This window comes from Diabrotica undecimpunctata, chromosome 1 (genome assembly GCF_040954645.1).
Source record: "Diabrotica undecimpunctata isolate CICGRU chromosome 1, icDiaUnde3, whole genome shotgun sequence".
Classification (NCBI taxonomy): Eukaryota; Metazoa; Arthropoda; class Insecta; order Coleoptera; family Chrysomelidae; genus Diabrotica; species Diabrotica undecimpunctata.
In genome coordinates, this window is record NC_092803.1 from 104,454,369 (window position 1) to 104,477,975 (window position 23,607).

The window sequence follows — 23,607 nt, forward strand, 5'->3', positions numbered from 1 at the left end:
TGTCTGATTTTTCAACAATTTGATGAATGTGACCTTTCCATAACAATTTCCTGTCTAGATAGGTATCAAGATACTTAATATTTTCCCACATTAAGATTGCCTTGTGGAACTAACAAAGTTGCATCTTGAGTGGACCTAGACTTGCGAAAACCATATTGGGAACTTGGAAGTATGCCATCGAGTTGTAGCCAATGTTCAAATATATTTTTAATTATTCTTTCAAATGTTTTTAAAAGACATGCAGATAAGGAGATAGGTCGGTAAGAACTTGGATCACGTTCTGGTCTGCCAGGTGTTTTAATCGGAATTACCAGGTAGTCTTTCCAACTATTTGGTACTGGTGTCTTATTTGTCTAAATATTGTTGAAAATATTTACTAGTGAAATTTTATATTCTATCGGTAAGTTGTATAACAGCGAATATGACACATTGCCAATACCTGGAGAAGTATTATTTCTTTGTTCAAGGGCTCGATGCATCGCATAGATGAAAATTTTCGTCAAAATTGTGGTTTTGTCTGGGTACTGTTTGGATATGTTCTTGTACAGTGTCGTCATTTAGAACCCATGCCGGGGTAATTTTTCTGTGAAATTCCTGCAAACATGTATCTTCTGGATCAATAGGTACTTTGTTGGCTTGTTTGCGGTTTTTAAAACAATTAACTTTTCGCCAGACATCTTTTATTGGTGTTCTTGAGTTTAGGCTTTCGCAAAAATCAATCCAATTCTTCTTTTTCTTCTGTTTGAAGATTTTCTTTGCAATAACATCTAGTCGTTTATACTCCATTAGGTTTTGGAGCGTTGGATTCTGTTTATAATTAATAAACGCATGTTTTCTATTTTCAGCCGCTAACTTACAATGTTCCACCATGGTTTCGGAATATGACCTTTGTTTTTTTTCTTTAATGGAAGAATGTTTTGGGATAGCGACGTTGGCTGCCTGGTTTATATTATTTGTCAACAATTCTTCGTAGATTAATGGTATTTTCATTGTTTTCATAGTACTGGTATACATCATCCAACTGGCTCTGCTAAGGTTCCATATTCTATGTTTTCTACTGGATGTGGCTTCTGTTGCGGAGAAATTTTGTGATGAAAAAATAATTGGCACATGATTAGATCCATGAGGTTCTTGTAGAGTATTCCAACGAAAGTAAGAGGCAATATCTCGGGAACAAATGGTTTATTGGAAATAGCAAGAATGGGAGACCCGTCGTTTAAATATTCTACATTACAGTATTCTATAGCATCTAGAAGATCTTTACCTAATCTATCATCAACTTCGCATATAATTTTGATAATTATGATAAGTTATGATTATATATTGATAATTATGATAAAGTAATTAATTCCAATTTTACACAAAATATCAACTATCACAAATCTTATACGGGGTACCATAACTAATTGACCATAAATCAGCTGGAGAAACGAGAGTTTAAAATAGATCATTGTAAACAAAGTAGGAGTTAAAGACGATATGTGTACATACTCACTGGTTTGTTAGGCGTCACGCCCTTCCGGTGGGATCTATGGAGGAGTATCATCAAGCGGCAAGCTCGTATGTCTTTCCGTACTACTTCACTATAGGCGGATCAGACACCAGCATATTCTAGTCTAAGTAGCAGACTCATTAAGAGTTTTAAATTACAACGTTAGCCTGTTTATTTTTCCGTACACCGGACCAGGATCTGAACCCACTTCCACTAAGCATGTCGCTTTAGCGAAATGCAAGTAAATCACCTAAATATATCAAGTAAATGATATTTGACTGATTCAGGAAAATACGTGGCAGAAACACGACCTGACAGAAAAGACAAAAAGGATGTTAGAAACAGCAGAGATGAAAACACAATGAAAAATTAATGGTAAAACACTACGGAAAAGAGCTGGAAGTACAGATATACGACGTAGATGCAAAATGGAGAACATCAAGCACTGGGTAAGGAATAGAAGAGTAGAATGGAACGATCATATAAGCCAAATGACAACAAATAGAGTAGTAAAGACGGCACGAGGCGGTTCCTCAATAGGAAGACGATCAGTAGGAAGACCTCGAAACCAATGAAATGACAACTTACTGAAGGCACATTAAAAAACAGACAATCATGTCTACATAAAAAGAAAAAGAATAGAAGAAGGCGAGGAAGATGTTTTAGAAATATTGTTGGGATATCTTCGGGTCCAGGACTAGAATTTTTAAGGTTTGAATGTTTTGTATTAAAATCTTGAAATGTAAGGTTGCTATTAACTGCTACATTAGGATTTCATTCTTAAGAGGTTTCAGATGATTTTTTCGGTTGTAAAAAGTCCACCAGGGGATTTTTGTCGCTAGAGAGGTTTCCGTAAAAATCGGCTAGAATGTTTGCAATATCTTCATCTGTGGATATAATTTTATTTTGTCGTTTTAAGTCTTTAATAAAAGTCCTCTGCCTCTATTTGCCAAACTTCCTTGGAACTTGTGGTGTTATTGATTTCCAATACCCTTTTAGTTTACGTTATAGTGAGCTGGGCTATTGCCTTTAATTTTATTAACTTATTTTTTTTTTGTTTTGCGGTGTATTGTTTTTTATAGTCATTAAAGGCAAATTTACTATTTTTATGACTTCTTTATGGAATGTTACGGTTAAAACACGAATATTGAATACTACTAGAATTACCCGAATAGAGTTTGAATTACCCAAACAGAGTGAATAAAGCTACATATTTGTGAATATTTCGTTGGATTCTGGTTTTATCAGGCAAAACTATATTATAAAGTTCAAATAAATATCCGTTTCTAGTTTGGAGTAAAAATAAATATGATTTTTATCGCTGTTAGTTCTATCAAGTTCTCAATGCTTAGTTATAACTTTTCGGACTATAATTTCTGTAGTAGATTCTGAATAAAGAAAAGAATTCAAATGACGTTTAAACATAAGTAGTGTTATTTATACCAAAGCTTAATATGTACTGCTTTATCCATTTGACATTGGATATATATATATATATATATATATATATATATATATATATATATATATATATATATATATATATATATATACACAATGACCAACATAAACCAAGAAGTTACCAATCTCCTTTGCCTATTATCCAGCTCATTTGGATAATACGCAAAATATTCGGGTAAAAATATGTTTACCCGATTTCGATGCTTATCCGTAACACATATACTACAAAATATTTCGATCCAGACCTCACAGGAGTACCAAAAAGAATCGCCCGTGACTCGAAAAAAGCCTGGATCTGAAGACGACATAACTGTCACTGGAAAAATAAACCCGTTCATGCACATGGCAAAATTTATATTGGATAAACATGTGCTAATAAGGCTGTAGTATTACTAAAAACAACAACAAACAAACAAAGCAGAAACCAGTTCGGAGTCATAACAGATTTCCTTACTGGACATGCGCCAGTCAAGGTATACCTGCATACAATGGTACTGTTGAATGGAGACTTAAGCTGCAGACTCTGTAGCAGAGGGCCAGAAATAGTCAACCATATCTTGTATGAGTGCGGGGCATTAGATCGCAGACGGAAAACACTTTTCGGAGACTATCGCGTGACCCATCCTCTAGACTTGTACAAGCTAGAAGGGTTCCAGAATCACCGAATATGAACAATCAGCAAACTGGGTGCAGAAGGACTGGTTTGCAACAGACGGTTTAAAAAAATGCGCATCTATAAGCTGTGCTGTGCTGCAGTATGTTAATACTGTATTGGTAATATTTGTTGGAAGAGAATTTGTCCCAGAGAATATATAAATCAATTTGTTAACTTAAGCTATTTTACAGTTTTATTTTTATAGTTTATTTAGTTTTTATAGTTTATTTAGTTTTATTTTATAGTTTATAAGCTATTGTTAGTACATACGGCAGATTGAATTGCCTATTTTCTAGACAATAATAAATATATATTAAATTTACATTTTTGTAACTAAATTTCTTATAACCGAATACAATTAAATTTGGATATAACTGTGCACATAGTTCGGTTTAAATATAAATATTACGGTTTAACTCTATGTGTAAACAGATTACGCCTAGGCCTTTCTTATAAAAGCATAATTCGAAGACTAAAACTCAATAATTATGAGTGTAAATCTACAAAAAGACTCCAATAATAATTATTGGACAATTAATTTGACGGTCCCATCCACTTTACACTTGAATTATTAGTTATGAAACCCACATCCTGAATATAAAAAATTGTTTTTTTAAATTTTTATGGATTCAGATATTTTTCGATGTGATATTAAATGCCAAACAACCATACAAATAAACAAATTATAAATGAATTCGATTTAGAAATTGCACTTACATCTGTCAAATGATGGCTTATACTCAAAAACTGGTCAACCCATGGATTTACTCTCGGTTTAATGGCAGATGATCGTAGTTGTTGTATACCATAATCGATTATATCTTTTAGATTCGTTGTCACTGATGATAATCCTGACAAACAGCTTTCGAGCTTACCTTAAAAAAGAAATGGGAGATAACATAATAGGGACATGGTTAAATATAATCGAAATATAAAATGTTTCAAACAGCAACACAAATCTCGTCTCTATGTCAAGAGGTTTACTGTAGTGCCCTCACATTGTGAAGCAGGTAATTTCTCCTAATAGGTCTTTTCATCACAATTTTTTATGCGCATGCGTTATTATCCGCTATTTTTTCGTACTGTTTGTTGTAAAGAAGCATGTTAGTTTAGGTTAGTAATATAAATAACAGTATGCAGTAAACACATGTAACGACACTGTGAACACATAATTAAGATAAAAAATAATAAAGAAAAAAAAAGTGCAGTAAAAAACTTTCATGTATTTAAAACTATTTTTGTTGGCTCTGTAAAGTTTAAAAAAAAATTTTTTGTTAACTTTTTTAAAAAAATTTAGATTTTAGATTTTAATAAAATTATTTTGTACTTGACCGATTGTGCTGAAATTTTGTATAATGTTTTTTTTTATAATATTTTAAGGAATTTCTGGGTGATTTTTGAAAGTTCTATGCGGCTCTTAAATATCTGAAAAAACTTTAATTTTTGACCCTTTTTAAATTGTTATTGTTAATGTTACAATTTTTTTTAGTTATAGCTGCCCATATATATATCAACGAAAAGGAGAAATAACATTGCATTTTTCTCAAATTGTTTAATAAAAAATTTCGCCCACCTTTTGAAGTTTACGCATAGTTAAACTATCATTTCTAATAATATTTCAAAGTGATTCAAGCAAAAAACTATGGTTATATAGTATTTTTCTTATAAAAATGCGTGCACGTCATTCAAGATTTACGACGTCAGAACCCCACAGCGTTGCCAAAACATCAGAATGGTTAGTCAGTGAGGAATTTTTAAAATGTTGTAACGATGTTCTGATCGTTTAACAGTTCGAACCGTGGGAGTGTCAATATTTGCGCATCCACTTCTACAACGAGACGACGAAGTGGGATTCGGAACGACTATTTAAGGCGTGTGAGTAGCGGAATTAGACAGTTTTGTAGCTAGCGCTCTAGGCTCCCTGACTCGCCGGTGTAGTGAACCTGCGAGCCAACCCGGACAGGGAGATTTCCGTATTGAGGATCGTACTCCGGCCTTTACCAAGCGGAACCCATCTATACTGTGTATTGAACATTACCGTGGGTCTGCACAGCCGAATATTTTATTTGCGAGTGCGTTCGGAGCTCCCGCTGAATTGAAGCGGAAGCGAGCATAAGTCTGCGTGTGATCGACTTCACCTATTTCATTTCTTTATTAGTAATAATTAATTTCTTTTTCTTTTATAGACGTTCGCCGGGGAGTTCATTCATCGCGGGACCCAGACGGGGACGTAGACTTCACTTCATTTTTATTTATTGTATGTACGGCGTAGCATTCATTTTATTTTATTTATTGTATATATGCTAAATTAATGGAGTTATTTTTTTATTTCAACCTGTGTTTTACTGAGTCTGTCTCCCCAAAAGAGCTACCCATCACAATGTCAACTATTTGTAACTATTATATTAACAGTAAATACACTTAGTTTTAAGATTACTGCAACACACTAAAATACATAAGAAAATATTTTAATACAAAATTATATATTCTAAATTTGAAACTTACCACTTTTAGAGCATTAATAATAAAAACGTCCCGTTATTATTTCTTGTTCAAAATAATCTATGTTATATGAAAGCTTATTAGCTTTCTACAGATGATTTAGTTGTTTTGGCATAGCACAATCACAATACACAACAATAATTAGTTTTTAAAGCTATTAATCTAAATTTAATATGTATTTATAAATACAATTTATTAATATATTATGATCAAATTGTGTAAGAAATCAAAACATAAACAAAATTCTTACTCTAAAAAAGCGGCAACACTTTAAACAATTTTACCACACGCTGAACTGTCAAAAAATTTGAAGTATTCCCATATCAGTTGCGTACAATTGTATAATATATTTAATTAAAATTATTATTTTGTAGAATATTAGACTTAGAGTTATTTCATAAAATTTATATTAGTAATAATAACAAATGTTTTTGGTTATTTAATCAATATAATTCTAAAATTCAAAATATAATGATGATTAAATTTTTCTGATTATTATACCATGTTGACGCCTATGAAAGATTGAGCAGTTCCGTATGGGTTTCGTATTATTAGCTGTGTTATGAAAATTTGAATTCTAAGGTTGACGTTCTGGAAATTTTAAATATAAGTGACATCACTTTATATAAATTGTGACGTGCACGCATTTTTATATGAAAAATACTATATGTGATTCACTCAAGTGAGGGTGTTTTAGAACAGATACCGCCTGGACTAATAATATAGTTAACTGCTTTTCTAATTTATAAGTAATTTATAGTATATTATTATAGTTATTTATATACATACATATATATATATATATATATATATATATATATATATATATATATATATATATAAGAAAAAGTAGTCCAAAGTTTTTTGACTAGTTTGGAAAAAATATATGTAAATACTTTTTTCTTTTTGGGTGTGGTAGTCAATAAAAAATAGAGCTTTGCTAAGGCGTACTATTTATTCTGAATCCAAGCTTTCGGTGGTTTTTTGCCACCTTTATCAAGGTCTACAAAGAAAATTACTATGAAGTAACAAACTGAATGGTGCCAAAAAGGCTGTAAAAAACTATAAAAAACTTACCCGAATGTAAGATTCGTGGCATAAACAACAACGTTAAATAACATGATAAAACTGAGGTTGCAACTAAACTTAAATATGTTACTGTTAAAAAACACTTTAAAAATTACTAAAAACGTTAAAAGTTAAAAACAAAATGTAGGACGACATGTTGAAAACAGTCGTCGTTGCAGGCTTGATTTCAGTCACATTTCACGAGCAGAAAGAGAAAGTGAGTGGATAATTATTGTTTAAATAGTTTGGAGAAAATACAAAAAACAACTTTGAAAATAACGTCTAACAGAATACTGTTAGTGAATTTTTAGTACTGCCAACTGTATTACCAACTTGAAATTAAGCGGGAAATTAAAAATGTAAATTATAACATAAGCAATCGAAAGAAAATAGTATTTAGTAAATAGGTTTAGAAAAAACAACTCAAAACAAAACAAAACTGAATTAGTAATTGCAGTTTGATCGTAAATATTCAATTAATAATGATATTTCAAAAAAGGAAAGAACCAAAGAAAACTCTGAGATGCAAAATAGCTCAGTCAAAAGTCAATATAAAATTGTAAATTTTGCTAAGATTCTGGATCTCAGATCTCTTATTAAGATTGTTATTATCACTCTTGCTGATATGTACCATCTCTAAGAAAGTTCTCTTGAATTTATTTTTCTCTCTGGCTAATATTTTTACATTGTTGAAATCTATCTTATGGTCTAGATCGATAGTATGCTCTGCCAAAGCACAAGTAGGTTTGTTTAATCTACAATCACTCTTATGAGAAATAATACGGCTAGACAGATTCCTTCCAGTTTCACCAATGTACGTGGATGGACATTCAGTACATTGAATGCAATAAACAACATCTGTAGTCTCTAGAGTGGTTAGGGGTTGTTTTATTTTGCTATACAGCTGACGTATGGTTTTGATGTTCTTGTTAGCTATTTTGATATTCTTAAAGTCTTTAAAAATCTTAGTGAGTTCAACGGTTAGTTTCGGAATATATGGAAGGGCATAAAAATACACACTTGTTGGAGCAGAAATATTTTGTGCTGAGGGCACTGATTGTGACATAGTAAGTATGTTGTTTCTATTAACAAAGGGGACATTAAAAATTAATTTATTTATCAGTCTTAGAGGATATGAATTTTCAACAAAAATATTGCGTAAGAGGTTGAGATCATGTTGGAGATAATCCGGATGAGACAACCTTTTGACACGTTCTTTCATCGCTAGGACTAAATTAGTTTTCATCCTCGGGGGGTGGTAGGAGTGGTAGCTTATGAATCTATTGCTACATATGGGTTTTCTATACCATTGTGTTTTCACAACATTATCCTCACATCTATGCAAACTCATGTCAAGGAAAGGTAAAGATCCCTCCCGCTCCTCCTCGCATGTGAATTGCAAGTGTGGGTTTTGTTGGTTGAAAACATTTAACGTAGAGTGTATGGAGTCTGCAGTATATGTGGATGACTTAATCTTGGCACTACCTGCAGACTCCATACACTCTACGTTAAATGTTTTCAACCAACAAAACCCACACTTGCAATTCACATGCGAGGAGGAGCGGGAGGGATCTTTACCTTTCCTTGACATGAGTTTGCATAGATGTGAGGATAATGTTGTGAAAACACAATGGTATAGAAAACCCATATGTAGCAATAGATTCATAAGCTACCACTCCTACCACCCCCCGAGGATGAAAACTAATTTAGTCCTAGCGATGAAAGAACGTGTCAAAAGGTTGTCTCATCCGGATTATCTCCAACATGATCTCAACCTCTTACGCAATATTTTTGTTGAAAATTCATATCCTCTAAGACTGATAAATAAATTAATTTTTAATGTCCCCTTTGTTAATAGAAACAACATACTTACTATGTCACAATCAGTGCCCTCAGCACAAAATATTTCTGCTCCAACAAGTGTGTATTTTTATGCCCTTCCATATATTCCGAAACTAACCGTTGAACTCACTAAGATTTTTAAAGACTTTAAGAATATCAAAATAGCTAACAAGAACATCAAAACCATACGTCAGCTGTATAGCAAAATAAAACAACCCCTAACCACTCTAGAGACTACAGATGTTGTTTATTGCATTCAATGTACTGAATGTCCATCCACGTACATTGGTGAAACTGGAAGGAATCTGTCTAGCCGTATTATTTCTCATAAGAGTGATTGTAGATTAAACAAACCTACTTGTGCTTTGGCAGAGCATACTATCGATCTAGACCATAAGATAGATTTCAACAATGTAAAAATATTAGCCAGAGAGAAAAATAAATTCAAGAGAACTTTCTTAGAGATGGTACATATCAGCAAGAGTGATAATAACAATCTTAATAAGAGATCTGAGATCCAGAATCTTAGCAAAATTTACAATTTTATATTGACTTTTGACTGAGCTATTTTGCATCTCAGAGTTTTCTTTGGTTCTTTCCTTTTTTGAAATATCATTATTAATTGAATATTTACGATCAAACTGCAATTACTAATTCAGTTTTGTTTTGTTTTGAGTTGTTTTTTCTAAACCTATTTACTAAATACTATTTTCTTTCGATTGCTTATGTTATAATTTACATTTTTAATTTCCCGCTTAATTTCAAGTTGGTAATACAGTTGGCAGTACTAAAAATTCACTAACAGTATTCTGTTAGACGTTATTTTCAAAGTTGTTTTTTGTATTTTCTCCAAACTATTTAAACAATAATTATCCACTCACTTTCTCTTTCTGCTCGTGAAATGTGACTGAAATCAAGCCTGCAACGACGACTGTTTTCAACATGTCGTCCTACATTTTGTTTTTAACTTTTAACGTTTTTAGTAATTTTTAAAGTGTTTTTTAACAGTAACATATTTAAGTTTAGTTGCAACCTCAGTTTTATCATGTTATTTAACGTTGTTGTTTATGCCACGAATCTTACATTCGGGTAAGTTTTTTATAGTTTTTTACAGCCTTTTTGGCACCATTCAGTTTGTTACTTCATAGTAATTTTCTTTGTAGACCTTGATAAAGGTGGCAAAAAACCACCGAAAGCTTGGATTCAGAATAAATAGTACGCCTTAGCAAAGCTCTATTTTTTATTGACTACCACACCCAAAAAGAAAAAAGTATTTACATATATATATATATATATATATATATATATATATATATATATATATATATATATATATATATATATATATATATATATATATATATTTTAAATTATATTCAATGGTTGAATAGCAGAGGTTTTATCAGTCAATATACAAATAAAAAAAACCCCTTACAAGACAGTAACTTCATTCCCATTCTTCCTTCCATTTTTTTTGTTTGGTTGTTTTTTAAAGAAAAAGGAATAAATGAATCCTTTTTAAAAAGGTCTGTCCCTGTTCCGCCGGCTAATTCCCTCAAGAATCGTGCCTGCTTGCTACATTCCAGAGAAACACATGTACGACAATAAGCCACATGTGAAAATTATGACATCCTAGAGTTGATAGAAAACAATCGAAAAGATTAGTGTGGTTTGACCCTCGAAAGAGCTTAAACCAACATTCAAATGAAGCCATCGGTTAAAATCAAATGAATTAGTATTCTTACAGTTTTTCTTGTATTTTTTTGTTTCGTTTCTCTCGTTTAGTTGTTAATCGTTAATGTTGAAGTTATCGTAGAGTTTTTATAACATCTAAAAAACCCTACAAATTGTTTTTGTAAGTATAAACCCTGTTGATTGTTAACTTATATTCTAAAATCTTTTATATTTGTAGTGAACTGATGATGCTTTTAAAAATAAAAGCGAAACGTATTCGAATAAATCAATAAAGTAGTTGACGACTTTTATTTGGCAATTATTGACCGATAAAACCTCTGCTATTCAACCATTGAATATAATTTAAATTCAATCAACGGTCGTATTTTTTGCTATATATATATATATATATATATATATATATATATATATATATATATATATATATATATTACGATTTAAGCCAACTTGCTTTAATAAGATGTTGATATTAAGAAAGATACAGGACGTTAAAGTGGAAATTTAAAATTCTACGTTTGTAAATATTTATGGACAAAAATTTACAATTATATGCTGTTGAGTAGGATTATTATTATAATTTTATACACACTTTAATGTAACTGATAAAGGGTGCCACATATGTGGCATAAATTTGCGCTTAACTTTTTTGTTTTTTAAGTTATCTCTATTTGTGTTAAAAAATATTAAAGATACATTACTCTAACAAAGAAAAGTTATACCTGTTATAACTTCAAAATTCACCGTTTTCGAGATAATCGCATTTTATAAGTCATCTGCATAATAATTCTTAGTTGTGATGTTTTTGCGGTAAAGCACTGAATACCTGTGGATAAGCATAATTAATAGTTTATTCTTATTAAAACAACTCAAAGATAATAATGTAACATCACAAAATGCTTTGTTATGCTGCTAAATGTCTTATTGGAGAAAAGCTTTCATCTTCTTCTTTAGGTGCCGGGTCCGTATTCAGACGTTGGCCGTCATCATGTTTACAATTTCCGTTTTCTATCGCTTCTTAAGTTCCTACACTGGCGTTGTATTGTAGTTAATTCATAAAAAATCTCAAAAGAATACTTATTATTCATTACGTAACTTGTTCACCCATTTTTATCAGGACAATTAGAAACTAGAGCACAGATACTGAATAACACATATGTGTCTTGTTTCATAATACTTTTGCTACAAATCTAACCTTAAAGACTTTAAAGAATTTTTACAATAACATCATCGTTGGCCTAATAACCGATATTGTTATAAATATAGTAAACACACAGGCAATTTAGTTCAGCATAATATCAGTGCGTTAGTAAATTATAATGGTCATAATAATAAGTAATGTCATCGATACGTTATTCCGTGTGTATATAAGTAACCAATAAACGAGATACATCACAGTTTAATACATTAATCAACATCTGTTACAAATAAGATGTAGTTCCATAATATACCATAAGATTTGGATATGCATCCAAAAGAATATATCTATCAATTACACATTATAGCCACCACGTGGCCCAGAATTTAATCCACTTGATTTTGGTGTATGGAGCGCATTAAAACGTGTCTATAAGAATCCTATAAACATTTGCAGCCAAGTATGGGAAGAAATAAATACTGCAGCAGTTTATTTATAACCAATGATGCTATTTAATATGAGCCGATCTTTTATGGAATATACTGACAAATAAATTAAAGAAAATGGTGGATATATCAAACACTTACTTTAACAAAAAGTTATGTTATTTAGTTTAACTATTTCTTAATTTGGTTTGTAAATAAAATGTTTTGATTATGACTTTAATTTAATATAAAACGTAAAATGTTTGATGTAAAATCCTATTATTCTGTTATTTTGTCAAATCCTATTATTAATTAGGTATCTTGCTGATATATTTATCTTATTTATTATTTCGTTAAGTATTGACATTGTTTAAAGGTATTTTATACCAAAATTCAGAAGTATTGATGTTTTTGTCTCTTGTTCCTTCGTTGCCTGGAGTAATTGCATTAAATCAGAATTATGCAGCAGATTTGTAAAATGCGATTATCTCAAAAACTGTTGAGTTTTGAAGTTATTAACAGGTATACCTTTTTTTAATAAAATAATGTATCTTTAATATTTTTTATCACACATACAGGTAACTTGAAGAGCAAAAAAGTTAAGTGCAAATTTATGCTACATATGTGGCGCCCTCTATCAGTTAGGGGTTAGTGGCTAGCTAACGGTCGTATGCCGAGAGGCCAGGAAGACCAGGGTCCTGCTAACAATTTTAACAATTTGCTGTTGGGCTGTACACAAATTTCGTCAATGATCACTAACCAATGCATTACTGCCATTGGGAACAGATTACGGTTCATTTATACCGTCGACGGTGGTTTGGGTGGAGCTTGGCGTGAACATTTCTGACAGTAGGATTTTACTTGGCGGTTGGAGCGGACGATATTTTATTTATGAGAGGTCTCTTTGTCGAAGGTAACCATATGCCATCATCTCTTTTATTGAGACAATTTGGTCTTTATTCAATTTCTATGGCTTCTCGGATAATTCTTGGTTTATAGAAGCGGATGGGTTTTTAAAACCATTTTTGTGACCTGTATGAAGATGGTGTTGACCTAGAGATGAAATTGAATCGGAATTTCGAACAGAAATGGAATATTCATAAATCCTATTTTGGATTCTACGATTGGTTGGGCTTATATAGGATCGGGGGCAGTCTGCACGAGAAATTTTATAGACTCCGTGTTGTTCATTTGGAATGTTGTCTTTGATTAATCGGAAAAGAGATCACACAAAAGATCGGGTACAAAAGTGGGAGCCCATTGGAGCACCATTTATTTGTCTGTAGAATTAATTTTGGAAGATGAAATAAGTGTTGAACATACAATGTGTTTCATGAGAGATAAATAATATATATATATATATATATATATATATATACAAACAACACAGTATATTAGGGTTGCAGTCAGAAAATTGGCCGGGATGTTAATGAAACACTCTTATGACTTTTTGTCTAGCTTTCGGAATGGTTTTATTCCTTTTTCAAGACACTGTAATAAGAAAAACTGTCAATATTTCTTATTACAGTGTCTTGAAAAAGGAATAAAACCATTCCGAAAGCTAAACAAAAAGTCATAAGAGTGTTTCATCATCCCGGCCAATTTTCTGACTACAACCCTAATAAACTGTGTTGTTTGTTTATATTGACAGTCACTAATATCCAGTAATTCTTGTATATATATATATATATATATATATATATATATATATATATATATATATATATATATATATATATAGACATATACATAAAGCCTAATTATTATTCGAAATTGAAATATGTGTTTATATACCATAAATCCAAAGAAATTATAGATAACATTAAAAATTTACCTCTATCATTTATATTCATCTTTGGTAAGGCTTGTTCTATTTCTTTTAAAACATTTTCACATAAGGCATCCACATACTCAATACTACTATCAGCATTATTTAGGGCAACCTGAAAATATAGAGAATATAAAAAAGTTAATTACCGAAAAACACAATAATAAAGGGAAATATTTTTTAAAAATTGTTAATAATATTTTACACATTGATGTTAAACGATTATTGAGTTTTACATATGAGTATTAAAAGATTCTTTAAAAAGAAACATTTTGGTATCAACGTAGGATGATGCATTTGTTGAGCAGTTGTTACCCTTATCAGGCATCCGGTTTTGTATATGTATATGTATATATATATATATATATATATATATATATATATATATATATATATATATATATATATATATATATATATTAACACCTTTTCTCTACGTAAAAAGTAAAAAAGATAGTATTTTTCAAGGGTGAATTGCAGATGCATGTCGGAGTAAAAGGTTATTTCTAGCGTCGTTCAACAGCCTCCAGTAAGAGGCGGTTCACCTATTTCGCTATCGAAGATAGGTCTCCCGACTTCTTGTTACCTCGTATAGATGCCGTTTTTAGCGTACCAGGTTGTTATTTTAATTATAACGGCGAAATACTAGACTTTATTTAACTTCAGTTTGAACTCCCACAAGTGTTTTCTGATGAGGAGTTGAATAACTCGAAACACGTGTAGAACAATGGTGGAATTCGAATTGTACTGAAATGCCATCTTTTACTTATATATATATATATATATATATATATATATATATATATATATATATATATATATATATATATATATATATATATATATATATATATATATACAAGAGAACCTGCTTAATTCGAACTTCGCTAATTCGAAATATTCTTTAATTCGAATTTTTATTCTGGTCCCTAGCTTTTCCTATACAAGTACTGGTAAAAAGTCGTGAATAATTCGAATTATATTTTCTACAAGTTAAAAATGCCAATTTCATGCTGGAAATTTCCGCGAAAAGAGTTAGTATTCTTTCCTATTCTAACGTGTCACTTGTTTCAAGGCATTCAAGGCCATTATACATTGTACCCGTACCTGGTACCTAAATTCTCCCCCACCCGGCACGCCTCTTCAGTTGAGATGCGTTGGCGTTGCAATTTAATCGGTTTGCAATCACCGCAAATCACGTCAGTATGTCACTTGGTATGGAGCAAAGATGTCGTCGCATGGTAAACTCCGAACATACAAAACTTTGACGTTATCGGAAAAAATAGCGGCAATTAAAGAAGTAGAAAAGAGGACGAAGAAAAAATCTGAGATTGCCAAGGACTTTGGAATTCCTCCTAACACATTATCCACCTACTTGAAGAATAAAAAAAAATTCTCAACAGTGAAAGAGAGTGCGTTAAAGATCGAAAAAGATTAAGGGAGCCAGAAAATCAAAATTTAGACAGTTGTGTTTTAAAATGGTTTAAACAAGCTAGGGGTAAGAAGATTCCCGTAAGTGGTCCCCTTATAAGAAGCAAAGCTGAACAATTTGCTATTGAAATGGGGAAAAACAATTGTAAGGCGAGTACAGGGTGGCTCGACAGTTTCAAAGAACGCAAAAAAATTTCGTTCAAATCCATTTGTGGAGAAAGTCTGGCCGTTAATCAGCAAGAAGTCAACGAATGGAAAAAAAATGGAGAAGATGATTCAGGATATAGATGAAAGATATATCTTCAATGTTGACGAGACGGGTCACTTTTTTTAAATGCACTCCTGACAAAACTGACTAGCATTTAAAAACGAAAAATGTCACGGAGGAAAACTAAGTAAAGAAAGAGTCACTCTCCTAATGGGCGCAAACATGGACGTATTGGAAAGACTGCCTCTACTGATGATTGGCGAGTCGGCTAATCCGCGTTGTTTTAAGAACGTCAAGTCAAAACCAGTGGAATATGAGAGCAGCCCAAGAGCTTGGATGACTAGTGATCTTTTCGAGAACTGGCTGGAAAAAATTAGACAAAAAGTTCATAAAAGAAAAGTTATTTTGTTTATTGACAACTGTACGGCACACAACACTATCCCACTGATGGAAAATGTAAAAGTTAATTTTTTTCCTGCTAACATGACTTCAGTTCTCCAGCCTATGGACCAGGGCATCACAAAAAATCTTAACATTTTTACAGACATGTTTTGGTTGAAAACATATTGACGGAAGATTGCGGTTCCCTTAAAATAAAGTTAGACATTCTACAAGCATCTCGAATGTGTAAGAAAGCTTGGGACCAAGTAACACCCGAAACGACCAAACACTGTTTCAAAAAAACTGGTTTCATAAAAAAGGAGGAGAACGCAGACGACACTGTAACAGAAGAGCTGCTTTCAGTTGACTGCTGGGGGGACGTCATTTCTGATCCTGCCATCTCTTATGAAGATTTTGTTAATGTGGATGAAGATGTTGCAGTATGTGGTGAAATAACCGATGCAGAGATCATCGGAAGTGCTTAAGGACAATAATGAAAAACAAGATTTGGCCAAAAATACCAATGAGAAAACCTGTAAAGGATAAAAATCGACAATAATTGACCATTTTTTTATAGCTTGCAAATGTTTTGATTGGTATTCTGACCGAATTTTGTTTGCCCATTTTTTTCGGTTGACAAAATTTGGGAAAGAGTAGGAACGAAAACATCTGCAAGCGATAAAAATGGTCAACTATTTTTGATTTTTATCGTTTGCAGATGTTATTGTACTGCCCTATTAAGAAAGAACCCCGTATCTCCACTATAGCGAGTTTTGAGAAAAACGCGATTAAAGATTTTTGTTTAATCCCTTGTGCTTTTGGTACAATAATAACACAAAATCATTTAGGGTAGAGTGTGAAGCATCGTAGTTAACTTTTTTCAAAATTAAATATTAATTAATTAATTTTCAAATTTCAAATTGCAAAATTACTTATGGACATTAGTTATGCGACATACGGGCTAACAAAGCAGATAATTATGCCAAGTTTACTTAGCTAAAACCACGTAGTATCCAAATTTGTCTTAAGCTTGGTTTTAACTATGTAATTATTATAAAATTTATATAACTGCCTCGAAACGCAAAACAAAAAATATTTTAATAATATTTTTTATGAACATTTGTTGAAATAAACAAGTATTTACGAAACACGTTTATTTAAAAATACAAAATGAAAATTATTATTAATCGGAAGTTGGCAATTCTTCCCAAAGTTACCGGCGGTTCGCCGGTATAATTTGACCTAAGTTTTTTAATATTTGTTCTTTTCTCTTCTTAGCAATCCCAGAAGGTTTCGTCACAGGTGTGGGGTCCTTTATCCCAGATTTTAACACTCTGGAATGCAAAAAGTCCATTTCTATCAACTCCTCGCTATCGTCAATCATAACGTGTAAAATCTGTCTCTCTCTCTCTCTCTCTCTCTCTCTCTCTCTCTCTTCACAATTACTTTAACAATTTGTGATAGGTAAATACGTCTCTGTTTTCTTTAATTTTGACTGTGATGATAAGTCTTTCCAGATAAGAAAATTGGAAATTGGTGTTGCTCTATTCCTTAGAAAAAACCTCGCGTATCGTTTTATCCTACGTTAAAAACCCGTATCTGCCGAGCATATACCAGGTTTTTACTACGAAGCGTTAAATGCCAGGTTTATACTAAGCATAATAGTCATTTTTGGCGTTTACGGGGAAACTATTTTCTTTCATAAAATATTTAGAAATGTAAAATACGGGTTTTTCTCTATGTGAATATGTTATACATCATAATTATTCGTATGGTGCGAGTATCCGAATTTTTCAAATTTTGGAGATACGGGGTTCTTTCTTAGTCGGGCAGTGTAGGCATCTTTGTTTTTTGTGGATATATTTTTAATTCGAATTATCCAAGCTTCACTTAATATATATTATATACTTACGGTATATATATATATATATATATATATATATATATATATATATATATATATATATATATATATACATACATACATCCTATTATCATTTTCGTATCGATACATTATCCTTTTACCATCAATTTTTAGCATCGTCTTGCAAAGTAACATCTGTATATCGACGCTACTTTACAAGACCTTAATAACTTTTTTCCTGTACTTGTTACAAGAATTTTAACCATCTCATTGATTAGAGTTTTGATATCGTGTTGGTATTTTAAAATATCCGCTTTCTCTTTTTATCCCTTACTGAGTTATATAAGTTTATTACAGAAAATGTTTGAGTCTACAATGATAATACAGTGAAAATAATATATATATATATATATATATATATATATATATATATATATATATATATATATATATTTAGTTCAGGGTTTTACCGTTTACTCGCTGCCATTATATACATGAAAATGTTTATCCCACTTTCATTATCAATCATTTTAGCATCATAAATTTGGCATCGCTGTTGAATATAATATTACCTACAACGAAATATTAAATTTAAGAATATATATATATATATATATATATATATATATATATATAAACGTCTTCAATAAATAGATAAAGTAGCACAACTCTTTTCTTTTTTATCTCCAAATTGACCGAAAATATCCCATTCACTTACGAGTGCACATTTTATATATATATATATATATATAAATATATATATATATATATATATATATATATATATATATATATATATATATATATATAAACTAAGGTACACTCGAAGAGTGGTGGGTTTTTCGGTCAAAGTGGAGAAATAAAAGACAAAGAAGGTAGCTACTTCATCTATTTCTTAAAGACGTTTCGCTTTCTGCTCAGAAAGCATCATCAGTTCATCTAAAAAGAACAATATGAAACCAAACATCCATAGAGAAGTTACAACAAAAGTGTGTTACCTTACAAAGACATGTAGCAGTCAATGATGTTAAAAATATGAAAAAACTTACGAAACTGGACATTCAGAGTTAACGTTGTATAAAATAATTAATTGAAACTAGGTATAGTTTGCAATTTAACAAAATTAGCACAGCAAAAGAACATGTGATAAAAATACATGTATAAAAAGTTATTATAAAAACTTAAGTAAAAAACATTAAGGTTTATTTTAAAGTGTAAAGAACTAAAAAGATCATACGAATGCACTTCCAACAAATTTATTTAATAAATTAGATTTTAATTTTAACTTTAGGTAACATTATAAGTTATTTAGATTAATAGTAATAAGATAAAATGAAGTTACCAGTCTTTAGCTTACTGAGTCTCGCCGATAAATGAATTTACAGGTTTAACACCCACGAAAACACGTGAAAATAGGTGGCCTTGAGGTCAAAGTGACATAAACAGCAAGGCAACCTACCAACCTCTATATATAAGGCGGTATATTCAAAAATTGTGATAAATTTGGTTGACAGCTTGTCGTTAAAAAACCAAACAATGAAAGGAAAAGGTGGTTAAAAACACCACTCACCCCAAACAGTGGGGTGAGTGTTTGTCTGTCAACAAAGAACAAAGCATGCGAAGTCAATCCAAAATATTATATATTATAATATTATGACGTCACTAGTTAGCCAGCTAACAGGTGAAGATTAATACAACTTCCACAGTCCAAAGGTTCAAACATTTAGGACCGTAATGAGAAAGATTCTATGAATCAATTTCAGTTTAATTTTATCAAACAAGTTTACAACAAATAAACCTTAATGTTTTTTACTTAAGTTTTTATAATAACTTTTTTATACATGTATTTTTATCACATGTTCTTTTGCTGTGCTAATTTTGTTAAATTGCAAACTATACCTAGTTTCAATTAATTATTTTATACAACGTTAACTCTGAATGTCCAGTTTCGTAAGTTTTTTCATATTTTTAACATCATTGACTGCTACATGTCTTTGTAAGGTAACACACTTTTGTTGTAACTTCTCTATGGATGTTTGGTTTCATATTGTTCTTTTTAGATGAACTGATGATGCTTTCTGAGCAAAAAGCGAAACGTCTTCAATAAATAGATGAAGTAGCTACCTTCTTTGTCTTTTATTTCTCCACTTTGAAAACCCACCACTCTTCGAGTGTACCTTAGTTTATTTTGGATTGACGGTCGTACTCCTTCTCTCTCTCTCTCTCTCTCTCTCTCTCTCTATATATATATATATATATATATATATATATATATATATATATATATATATTTCATCCACAAATCATTCTGGCATCATGTTTGGTTAAAAGTAACGGGTTATGATATATTGCAACTACCTATTGTATCTTCGCTCCAATTGGTCCAGTCGCGACGTACAGCCCCTCAAATGATAGGATTTAACCAATAAAATACAATAAGACAGAAAAATCAAATATAGCAGCATGTCAAAAAGGCCTTAATTATATATCTTCGTTTCTATAAGTCCAATCGTGACGTACAGTATCTCAAATGACAGGATTTAACCAATTGAAACAATGAAATCTAAAAATTAAATACAGCAACATGTCAAAAGGGCCGTAGTCACGTATCTTCGGTCCTATTAGTCCAATCGTGACGTATAGTACCTCTAATGATAGGATTTAACAAATAAAATACAATAAGGTATAAAAATTAAATGGAGTAGCATGTCAAAATGGCCTTAGTTATGTATCTTCGGTCCTATTAGTCCAATCGTGACGTACGATACCTCAAATGATAGCACTTAACCAATAGAATACAATGACATAGAAATCAAATACAGCAAAATCACGTCAAAAGGGCCTTAGTTATGTATCTTCGTTTTTAGTGGCCCAATCGTGACGTACATTACCTCAAATGATAGGATTTAACCAATCGAATACAATAAGATGGAAAAATAAAATACATTAGCTTGTCAAAAGGGCCTTAGTTATGTATCTGCGGTCCTATTAGTCCAACCGTGACGTTTCGTACCTCAAATGATAGAATTTAACTAATAGAATACAATGAGATATAAAAATTAAATAGAGTAGCCTGGCAAAAGGGCTTTAGTTATGTATCTTCGATCCTATTAGTCCAATCGTGACGTACAGTACCACAAATGGTACCATTTAACCAATAGAATACTACGACGTAGAAATCAAATACACCAACACGTCAAAAGGACTTTAGGTATATATCTTTGCTCCTATATATGTTATGTCAAAACAGCCTTAGTTGCGTATCTCCGGTCCTATGGGTCTAATCATGACATATGGAGCCTAAAATGATAGGATTTAACAGAGATAATACGATGGTGGAGAGAAATTAAACATGGCGGCATCTAATAACACCTTAAACTGGCAGCAAAAAAACGAATTAACGCATAGAGGTGTGTGGCATATTACGTGACAGGATTTAGCGAATACCATACGATTACGTCATACATATCTTTGCATACGTCCACTTTTAGTTAACTACTTAGTATATATGCAGTACTTTGCTTTACGGTGTTGAGGCATGGACTCTTAAACAGAAGAATGTTAAAAATCTTGAAAGCTTTGAGATGTGGTGCTACCGCCGTATACTAAAAATAAGTTGGGTGGATATAATTACAAATGAAGAGGTAATACGCAGAATAAATAACGATCCAGAAGTTATACTGAATATAAAAAAGAGAAAACTTGAATACTTTGGCCACCTGATGAGACGACAAAAGTACACATTCCTACAAAATATAATGCAAGGAAAAATCCAAGGACGCGGAAATCCAGGCCGTAGAAGAATGTCCTGGATGAGAAATTGAAGAGAGTGGTTTGGCTATACCACAAACGAATTATTCAAAGCAGCAGTAAATAAAATTAGAATCGCCCTAATGATATCCAATCTCCGATAGGAGAGGCACTCAAAGAAGAAGATATGATAAACTCGAAAAATCTCTCGTTCTCTGTTAGACATATGCCTCCCGTTCACTGCACACATTTACTGCTCCTTGACGCTGTGACGAGAATGAGATAGGATTTAACAAATAGAATGACAGAAAACTAAACAAGACAGTGTGTCAAACGTGGAATGCGTCGTAGAACATGAAATATTAGCGTAAAATTATATGATGGCCATAGACGGTTCTTTAATACCCAGCAAACGACTCGTTTTGTAAAGTTACTATAGGGGGGAAAAGTCGATCATTCGTTTTAAAACCCAAAGGGGAGCATAAACTATTCAACGTTAAAATGTGACATAATGTAACGGTATGACAAATTTTTTTCTCCCGCACGGGTGCATGCCTGTGTACCTATACAAGGGGAGTCGTGCATAACTTTTAAGTTGATCGTAATACATAACTGCAAAATCAAGTATGTTGACGACTTGGGTTAGTATATACAGTGCATTCCGTACGTTTTTTAAACATGATTAGGAAATTGTTGACTGGAGGCTATTAAAGAAGATCTTAAAATGTTTGCGGGTCACCGCCTTTTCTGTAAATGGAGTGAATATTGTTATCCATTTAATTTTGTTCCTCAGTTGAATAATTCCTGCTGGTATTTGGTCTAAGCTTACTTCTTTTCCCCATTCAAGCTGTTTCATAGTTAATTCTACTTCCTCTTTATAGTGCCCTGTTTACCTGTTTTGGTAATTTCGGACTATTTCATCTCTTATAACATAAAACAGTTGTTTCAGATATCTTTATCGCGTTTCCTTTTTTTATGGATGAATATACTGCCGTTTTCATCTTCTACTATTTCATATGGAGCTACACGATTAACAATTCCAAATCAAGAAAACACAAATAACACTCCGAATTATATTATACAACTAATAGTCGAAAAATGAAGAGCAAGAGCAACAGCAAAACGAACACCAATATAATCGACTAATCAGACAATTAAGATCAGCGCAAAAATGATGCAAGCAATGTCACATTTGAACACTACATTAGTACATTGTCTAAAGATCATTCAGTATGGATAGCAACAAAAACACTTAGAGACTTGAACAACACAACCCACCAATTAAGAAAGATGACGTTAGTTGAGGAAGATCAGACCAGGAAAAAATGTCAACATTTTCAGAATACCAGATAATAATAATGAAGCAATAGAACACTGAAAACTTTTGTTTTTAACTGTACGTCCGTGAATGACTTACCATTTTTAAATAACACTTAATATTGCACTTTTTTATTGTATTTTTTTCATCTTTCAAGATAATTCTTATAGGGATATATTTATTTATAACATACGGTCTTATGGTCTTATTACGGCTTTAAGATTATACGACCTAAATGTATCTTGTACCGTACTACTAATTGAGAATTATGTTTGTAATGCGATAAGAGGTCCGGATATACGAGACACCAGTGACTCATGCCGCACTGATAAAAATCCGACAGGAATCTGCATTTCTATAAAAAAAATAGATTAATTTGTTTTGTGTATTAATTTAGTTTAGATCGAACAAGAGTTGCAGTAAAAGATTTTTCTAAATATAGAATGTAAACCATATTTCCAATGCTTTGTGAAAGAGAACCAGTTTATAATATTCCGGACGACGTAATAATACCTTATTTTAGAATATTGGTCGATGAATTGAAATTATTGT

The 23,607-nt window shown here is 31.7% G+C and overlaps 1 protein-coding gene across 1 annotated transcript in view; it reads right to left on the minus strand.

Moving 5' to 3' along the window:
• The window catches only part of Cog4 (conserved oligomeric Golgi complex subunit 4), a 50,814-nt gene that overhangs the window by 6,323 nt on the left and 20,884 nt on the right, over nucleotides 1-23,607 (minus strand). Inside the window, exons 6-7 of the mRNA XM_072545846.1 lie at nucleotides 14,110-14,218; nucleotides 4,326-4,483 (exon numbers count right to left, since the gene is read on the minus strand). Coding sequence (XP_072401947.1) covers nucleotides 4,326-4,483; nucleotides 14,110-14,218 — 267 coding nt within the window. The remainder of the gene's footprint in view (nucleotides 1-4,325; nucleotides 4,484-14,109; nucleotides 14,219-23,607) is intronic.